At 34.2% G+C, this 8828-nt stretch overlaps 1 protein-coding gene across 1 annotated transcript; it reads left to right on the top strand.

Moving 5' to 3' along the window:
• The first annotated feature begins 758 nt into the window (after positions 1 to 758).
• LOC125057505 (lipase member H-A-like) lies at positions 759 to 8447 on the top strand. Its single transcript, XM_047661230.1, has 3 exons — positions 759 to 972; positions 6603 to 6894; positions 7505 to 8447. Exons 1-3 carry the CDS (start codon positions 870 to 872, stop codon positions 8184 to 8186), a joined length of 1077 nt encoding a protein of 358 aa, XP_047517186.1. The 5' UTR covers positions 759 to 869; the 3' UTR covers positions 8187 to 8447.
• The last annotated feature ends 381 nt before the right edge of the window (positions 8448 to 8828 follow it).

The following is an 8828-nucleotide window of genomic DNA, read 5'->3' as shown; positions in this document are numbered from 1 at the left end:
CAAGGTTCCGAAGATACTGGCAGCGTTCTCCCTTTGAATCGCTAGACTAATTCTTTGTCCGAGGTAGCTGCCAGCTCTTCGGTCTCCTGTGATGTCGACTAACCTTTTTGATATTTCCTTTAAAAAAACTTAATGCTATCTATAACTGATTTTATATAAACAGATTGTGCATACGATTATTCTGTCTTTGGTTTTCTTTCTTAGCAACATTTTTACAAAACATACGTTCATCTTATAAAATTTATACATGAAACAACATATACGGAAAAACCTACTTAATTAGATATTTTAATGTTAGTGGTTTTCGATTTATACCCATGCAATTCACCAATGGATTTTTATATGTGAAACCAGCGCGTTTGAGACCTAAAAGTCGCGTGGATATTGATAGGCAACGCTCATAATAATCACCTATGCCCATATAAACAAACGATTATGGAACAGATACATAAATCTGGGTCTAATCGCTTTTAGCGCCACTATTTTTTTCTGTATATTTTATACAGAAAAAAATAGTGGCGCTAAAAGCTTTATTTAGCTTTAGTTATATGTAATTAAAATTATTTGCAATAGGAGCAAAGGATGAAGAAAACAATTTATTATTCGTAGTATTACAATAATATGTATATAATTTAAAATATTTAATTAATATTAGTAAACATTTTAAAGCGTCAATAAGCTCCGTATGGCGGAAAGCATTGGCTGATGTATTTTCCCGCCTTTTCTTGAAGGATACAGTTTATACCATAAACAATTTCGCACTAGCATTGTATTCGTGACATTGAATTAGTTTGGACGTACAGTCCCATTGTCGAGGAAAGTAGGCGTACCTCAAAATACGCAAATAAAAAATATTTTATTGTTTTATAATGGTATCAATTCTGTGGTTATGTTTATTGTGGATTGACAATGTGTGGACCGAGAACAGTACTAAACAATTGGAGGGGTACCCATCCGGATATTTGGCTGATTGTAAGTGTGCTTGACCTTAGAAGCGTTAAATTGATGGATATTTTTATGTTTATATTAAATAACGAGATAGGTACGCAATTTTTCGCTTTAATTACACAAATAAATCATTGCATTAAATAATAATAATAATTTATTCTTTTTAATTTAAATCTAATTCGAACAAATTTAGAAACGTCACAACGATCCTTACTTCTTAAATAATTAAGAATTAATGTATTCATTAGTAGCAAAAAGAAGAATCGAATCATAGATGGGTTGTTTGGTAATTCTTAAGGTGCTTATTTTATTAAAACCCTATATCAGGAATATTCGAGGTTCTAGTAGCTTATTTTATTTCTGAAAAATTAAAATACTTTTGTTCGGTTACTTTAAGTAACACGAAAGAAGTTAAAGAAGTGTGAAAAGTGAAGTCTTGAACTGTGTGGTTTACAATTAACACTACCATAACAATAAACATAGTATATTTTATATTCGAATTTCTATAAGTCATAAGGACAACACATTGAATTTTTGTTAATACATAGTATATAATAAGCTGTTTATATTAGACAAGTTAAACCAGTTGATAAGTCAAGGGCGTAGAGCGGGCAAGAAACTCTCCGCCACTCTTTTTAATCATCAAGTTTTGAGTCATACAAATTGTTTGAACTGGAGGAAATCGATCCCAAGGATTAGGATTATTTGATTAATTCTACATTTGAGCAGTGTTCGCCTAGTGGCTTCAGTGTGAGACTCTCATCCCTGAGGTCGTAGGTTCGATCCCCGGCTGTGTACCAATGGACTTTTCTATCTATGTGCGCATTTAACATTTGCTCGAACGGTGAAGGAAAACATAGTGAGGAAACCGACATGTCTTAGACCCAAAAAGTCGACGGCATGTGTCAGGCACTGGAGGCTGATCACCTACTTGCCTATTGGATTTAAAAATGATCATGAAACAGATTCAGAAATCTGAGGCCAAGACCTAAGAGGTTGTAGCGCCATTGTACATACATTGTTTCCAAAATAAGCTACCTAAAAGAACTCTTTAAGATCCGAGACCTCAAGACAATATTAAAAAAGTACATATACTATTTACGAGCTATAATTTTAGTGTCAATTGGCAGCTGGTTCATGGGTGTCAGGAGAAAGCGGTTTATCATTTAAATTCTACAAACGTAGTGTCGTAACTGTAAATCAAATTCCTATAATCACAGGACAATTCATACAATCCGCCCTAGTTTTTTACATTATACTGGCTGTTCTATTTGCCTGTATTTCGCTCATAGTGAGATGGATAATTTTATTTATTTATTACAGAAATACATACATTATCCTTACAGACTATGCTAATACGATAATGTCGAGAAAAAATACTAAGTTTAAATTTGAATTCGATGTCGATAGTATTGGAGACAGCATGCAGTAAAATAAAATATGTTTATTATGGAATATAAGATACAGGTATCACTTATTCCACGTCATTAAATTTGAATCGGTAGACATCCCTACTTATCGGCAAAGAAGACACAGGGTGTAGGCCGAGAGAAAGAGCCGGCGTAAAAAACTCTTGGTACTCTTTTTAAATAGATAATCATCAAACAACAGTTATTTTAAAACAAATTTCGCAAATTAATTAGAAGTAGCCGGTCTAGCACTAGTCCCTTTTATCGACTAGATAATCGTTAACTTTATAGTAAGCCTTTTTACACAGCTTTTCTTTAATACATTTCTTAAATTTATTAAAAGGCAGAGATAAGGCCTCTGGGATTTTATTAAAGAACCTACCCCCCTCAAGACTTTCAGTACGTAGGCTAACTCTAAGTCCCGTCTGGTTTTTAATTTATTGTACCCCACCATCCCTAAGACAAATAATGTTGGGTACATTAAAGGATAGTAGTAGCCCGGTCATTTTAGACAATTGAAATAAAGAAAATTCCGACAAAGCCAAATTTTCGTAGAGACCTTAGGTTTACCACAAGGAATAAAGTGTCAAAAGTCCCCATCAGTCCCATGTGAGCTTAGCGACTTATTCGGGGTCCAAGGTCAAAATTTTAGGTTTTTTGGATTTTTCTCGAAAACGGTAAGTTTTATCGAAAAGTACCTCAGAGCACAGTTGTAGATCTTAAAACTCTCTATAAAAATGGTCCCTATGATTTTTTCTCTAAGACCCACTATTTCCCAGATATTGCGCTTGTAAGAATCACGTTCTACATAATATGCACACATTTCCTCACCACCTGTGAGGTAATGTACTCGGCGCGTTTTTTTTAACGTGGTATCCCCGGTAGGCCTATTTCACGAACCTTTCTGACGATATTTTCAGGAACAATAATTATTTAATAGTATGAAGATTATTGATATGGGTTATTGAGTTTAACTGTCGTTCAAACTTTTTTTTATTACTTTAATCTGACTCATACTCTTCATATTCAACTTCAACAATCATGTTTTCTTCAATTTCTTCTTGTTCTTCTTCTTCTCTTTCCTGTTGATAAGCCCTTAGAAATTGTTCAAATGAAGATGAATCAGTTGTCTCTTCATCAAAATCACATGAATATTCCTCTCTTGTATTTAATTGAACATTTGAGCAAGAGACACCTTGGCAATTGGTACACGCTGGAGAAAACTGCAAGCCTACTTTTTTACAGCCACGTTTGGCACTACAACCTTTCTTGCAATTGCAAAAAATAGTGTTAAGAAGTTTTTCTGGAGCAGGGGGCAGTAAAGTTCGAATCGGTTCCAAAGTATTATTTATCAATTTTCAACCCCAGTCTTCAGGGTTCAGTTCATTGCCTTGCCATGTCTGAACTTGATAGTATACTCGAAAAAAATGTTGACTAGCAGATGCCGATGTTGGAGGAAGACAAGATAGCTGTACTTGCTTTTTGTTTCGTGTATTTTTTACAAATGTTAAATATCTGTACGTATCTATGCAATCAATTTTTTTTGGAGCTCCATAAACCGCAAGAAGAAACCGAATTCCTTTAGTAATTAGTATTTGAGGTGAAGAATTAATTTCTGTAAATACTTTTGCGCAGTCAATCAAATCATTTTTTTTCAAATAATTTTAATACTGAATTTTTGCCCCTTCTAAACATTGCAGACGTAGTATCGCATCCGGTCACCGCATGTAAAAATAAAATAAAGTTTTGGCATTTTGGATAAGCTGATAAACTTTTAGAAGAATATATTTCTGTCCGTTGCTGCGCCTTCCCAGGTTATACTAATAATGTATACATAAAAGAGACACGAGTAGGCATTTTTGCTTGCTTGAGTACCTAAATATGTATATACGTGGCATATGTGGAATATGATTCTTACAAGCGCAATATCTGGGAAATAGTGAGTCTTAGAGAAAAAATCATAGGGACCATTTTTTTAGAGAATTTTAAGATCTACAACTGTGCTCTGAGGTACTTTTCGATAAAACTTACCGTTTTCGAGAAAAATCCAAAAAACCTAAAATTTTGACCTTTGACCCCGAATAAGTCGCTAAGCTCACATGGGACTGATGGGGACTTTTGACACTTTATTCCTTGTGGTAAACCTAAGGTCTCTACGAAAATTTGGCTTTGTCGGAATTTTCTTTATTTGATCACTATTTTTATGTCTAAAATGACCGGGCTATAGGGATAGACGCCATACAGTCTGTTATAAAGGTATCGAGTGAATTTATTCTGTATGCGCTCCAACATAAGGCAGTATTTAGCTAAATGCGGAGCCCAAACAGACAAAAAAAATGTTTTATGGGATACAAAATGAATTATATATTGCCAATCAATACCAAATAAACAGACAAACTTTGAACTGAGACTCCAGGTTATATTAGACGTCAAATATTTGTTAAATTAATATCATCACTTTCTCTGTATAATTTATAACAATCAAAATACTTGTATTGTAACAATTTAACAACTTTCGTCCGGGTAACAAGCTACAAAGATGTAAGGAACGAGGAATTAAAAAGAAAACAGACAAACTTATATAGTATGTAAATAATATTTATAGTATGTACGGCAAATTTTAACGAAATAATATTATATATTTGGACATCCCTACAAAAATAAGCGTAAATGACCTTATATAATCGTGGAAATCTCGTGATGAATATGAGCTTGTAAAGAAAATGAAAAGGTACTAAGTAAATAAACTTAAGGAACAAATATTGTAGGAAAACAACTGTTAAAATGTTTACCGAAGATAAATCATCCAAGGCTTTTGTCCCGATACAATGAAAGATCTTTGTTAAGTCCCGATGATGTCAAGTAAAAGCTAATAAGTACATTCATATTGTCTAAGAAATCGTCAAATTTTAAAAAAAAGTTTTTGGCATATATTGTAGAAGCTATGTTGAAGCGACCGGACTATTTTCTTTTGCAATTCATTTCACACATTATACAAGGATTAATATAGTAGTCCTATAGGAACCGGTTGAAGTTTTTGTGATCTGCTATGACCTGGCTAGACCAAGACTACAATATAAATTCAAAATTTCATCAACATCACCTTGATGGCTGGAAGTCTTCCACAGTCCATTTCACAAGGCATTTTCTTTTGCGTACTAGCGAACTGTGGAATCGATTCCGGGTGGGGGTCTTCTGAGAGATACGACCTACAACGATTCAAAATTCGAGTGTACTCCTCGCTCAAAGGCCGGCAACGCACCCACTAAAAATGGGTGTCTATGGGCTGCGATTACTGCCCTTTTTGGGCGTCCCATAGGCTCGTTTGCCCCCCTATTATATATAAAAAAAATATAACAGAAACAATACCGAAAATATGAATAAAAAGAGATAGAAGAGATTCGACACTATGATTTATATAACCTCATAAAATGATATACAGATTAGTTGAACAGATTAATAATTGTGAATTAGTTACATCAATAAGTTTGTATTAATTTTCTCTGTTTAGCACGATGAAGGTTTTAAAAAGCAAAAAAATTGGTGACCTCACTCCGTTGTTTCTTCACCTAAATATGTCTTTTATTACCAAAGGCAGATAAAAATAGCAAATATATAGTGTCCACACTTCAAAATAGATTGAATAAGTTTAAATTTTTGAAGTGAAACTTCTTTAAGCGCATGAGAGTAAAATTGTTACGGAACGTCACAAAGATGTGCAGCGTTTTTATCGAAGAAAAGGTAGAGAGTGATTGAGACCGATTCAGTGTGAGAAGGGTGAAATATCTTATAGAAATTCTATTTATAAAATTAAAATTTCGTTAAGAGAATTTATAAAATATTAGTATTTTATATTTGATGCAAAATAATTCATTGAAATCTCAAATAACGAATTGTACATTAAAATGCCACGTGTTTTTGTTATCGATGAAATAAATAAAAAAAATATTATAAGTATTAATTTTCGACACTTAATATTTTAATGACAATTAAATTCATCAAATTCCTAACAAATCTTTCTTTTTCCCTCCCTCTAAGTCTCGGAAATCTAAAGTTTTAGATTTGTATAAATATTAACAAGAGTTAAAAATTAGTTTGCCAAAGAAGTTTCACTTCTGACATGTGTACTTTGTACGCACGCACTTTTTTTAATACTTTCGCAAATATGATTGAAAAAATAGATAAAAAAAAAATCCCTGAATATAGTTTATATTGCAAGCTGTGACTTAACAAATATCTTTCCAGGTCCAGGATCAAACAAAGAAGCGATAATCACCAAGAAGAGTCTCAAATATTTGACGATAACAGTGGACAACGGTCTCACCGGTAGAAGAAGAAAATACAATTATTATGAAACAAGCGAATTAGCACGAGATCCCGACTTGGATTTTAGCAAGAAAACAATGTTGTATGTTGGAGGATATTTGGACAGTCCGAGTTTCATGTTTGCATCAACTATAGCCCTTATTTATAAAGAGCTAGGTTATAATACACTTTTATTGGACACAAATACCTTCACCACTATGGAGTATCCCAGGTAATACAGTAATTAGATATGGTTAAACGTTTAATACATCGATGAATCGGCTGCACGCACGAAAAAGCATGACGCATTGTCCCGTTTCGTTGTACGCTTGCGCCGCATCTATCTCTCTTCCACTCGATTAACCTATAATGCGTCTGAGGATTCACTCATTCTTTGTATTGATACAAAATAAGTGATAATTCAATAATATAATTCAATTTTATTCATAAAAGTATGCAATCATTTCGTTGTTATGAAGTTGTCACTTTAAGCTATCATCCGTAAACCGACTTTACAGACAACCATGTTTGTTTTCTATAATATCTGGGGGGCCTGGGGGCATGGCAGTGCGGCCCTCCATGTCGAGCAAAAACGACACGGTCGTACTATCCTTTTGAAGAACTGAGTTGCGAGACTTGTTTGTTTACAATTCATGTTTTTGATGTCATAATAAGTTTTCGCGAGAAGTAGAAAACGCGTCTTCAGAGACGGAACGAAATCTTTAAATTAATAAGAATTCTTTCAAACAAACTCCACCACCCTAGCTTGGTCATAAGCAGAGTGTTAGATTAGTGGCTCAATAAATTAACAATGACAATCTCATTCAATTATCATATTTCAGAGCTGCGCGTTTCATGCGTCCAGTGGGGAAGCATACAGCCAAAATGTTAGCTGACCTAACCCAAGAAGGCCTAGATCCAAAAAAGCTAGAGCTTATAGGTCTAAGTCTCGGTGGGCAAACTGCCAGCTTCATAGCCAAGAACTACGAACTACTTACAGGTGTAAAAGTATCCCGGCTCACTGGCTTAGATCCAGCTGGACCTTGCTTCAGGAACCTTGGCCCCGGAGACAGGATCGATAAAAGCGATGCAGATTTTGTAGACATTATAGCGACTAATATTGACGGATATGGTATGGCCGCTCCGGTGGGACACGTAAATTTTTATGTCAACGGTGGGGAGTACCAGCCAGGCGACGTTTTGTGGACACTCTGCAATATACTGTGTAGCCATATACGATCGTTCACTATATGGATATCAGCTTTGCGGAATCCCCATTCGTTTGTCGGTCTGCAGTGCGACTCAGTGCAGCAAGCGAGGGAAAAGCTGTGTTACGACCGAGAGCCAATTGTAACAAATGTGTTGGGATTGAATTCTGATAGAAGTCGACATGGTATATTCTACTTGAATACAGATAATAAGTATCCATATTTTTTGGGAGAAAAGGGCGTTATAAAGGAGAACGACTTCTACTTATCTCAAACTAAAGCCTTGAATAAACAGAATGTGATCAAAATGAAGTAGACAATTATTGTTGTGTATTGACATTTAAGAGATGAAATTGGGACAAGACATTTATTCTTCGAGGCGTATAGTTAAAAATGGGTTTATTGATTTTGAATGTTAAAATTTTTGACGTGAACGTCAACGTCTAATACATTAATGAACGTCAGTTTTACGCACGAAAAAGCATGACTCATTGTCCCGCTACGCTCATTGTACGCTTGCGCCGCATCTATCTCTCTTCCACTCGATTGGCCTATGCGTCCGAGGATTCACTCCTTTCTTGTATCTATACAATGCAATCAATTGATCAATGTTTTGTTATGACGTTATCACGTTAAACTAATTTCCGTGAACCGACTTTACAAACAACATTTTTTTATAAATAAGTAAAAAAAATTAATAACATAAATTTATCCAAAAAAAAAAATTTTTTTATTTCCTTTCCTTATCTACTAATAACAATTTGTAATTTAAAATATATATACCCAACCCAACATATGTACTGTACTGTACAAAAATCTTGAATACAAAGTTTCAAACTTAAAAAAACAAACAAAAACATATAATTGTAAATAATCTGAACTATTCTGAAATCCACTTAAACACTCATCAAAATCTTACAACTCATCAAAAAACTTCTTACAATATTGTAGATCTAAA

The sequence above is a fragment of the Pieris napi genome, chromosome 16 (assembly GCF_905475465.1).
Source record: "Pieris napi chromosome 16, ilPieNapi1.2, whole genome shotgun sequence".
NCBI classification, from domain to species: Eukaryota; Metazoa; Arthropoda; class Insecta; order Lepidoptera; family Pieridae; genus Pieris; species Pieris napi.
Note: the sequence above shows the minus strand (reverse complement) of the source record. Positions and strands in the feature narration are given on the sequence as shown.

What these genes read in the sequence shown, in the direction of transcription:
- LOC125057505 (XM_047661230.1), top strand. Translation starts at nt 870, where the DNA reads ATGGTATCAATTCTGTGGTTATGTTTATTGTGGATTGACAATGTGTGG. An exon ending in ATCCGGATATTTGGCTGATT is followed by an intron (nt 973 to 6,602) that starts GTAAGTGTGCTT and finishes ATATCTTTCCAG; the next exon opens with GTCCAGGATCAAACAAAGAA. An exon ending in ACCACTATGGAGTATCCCAG is followed by an intron (nt 6,895 to 7,504) that starts GTAATACAGTAA and finishes ATCATATTTCAG; the next exon opens with AGCTGCGCGTTTCATGCGTC.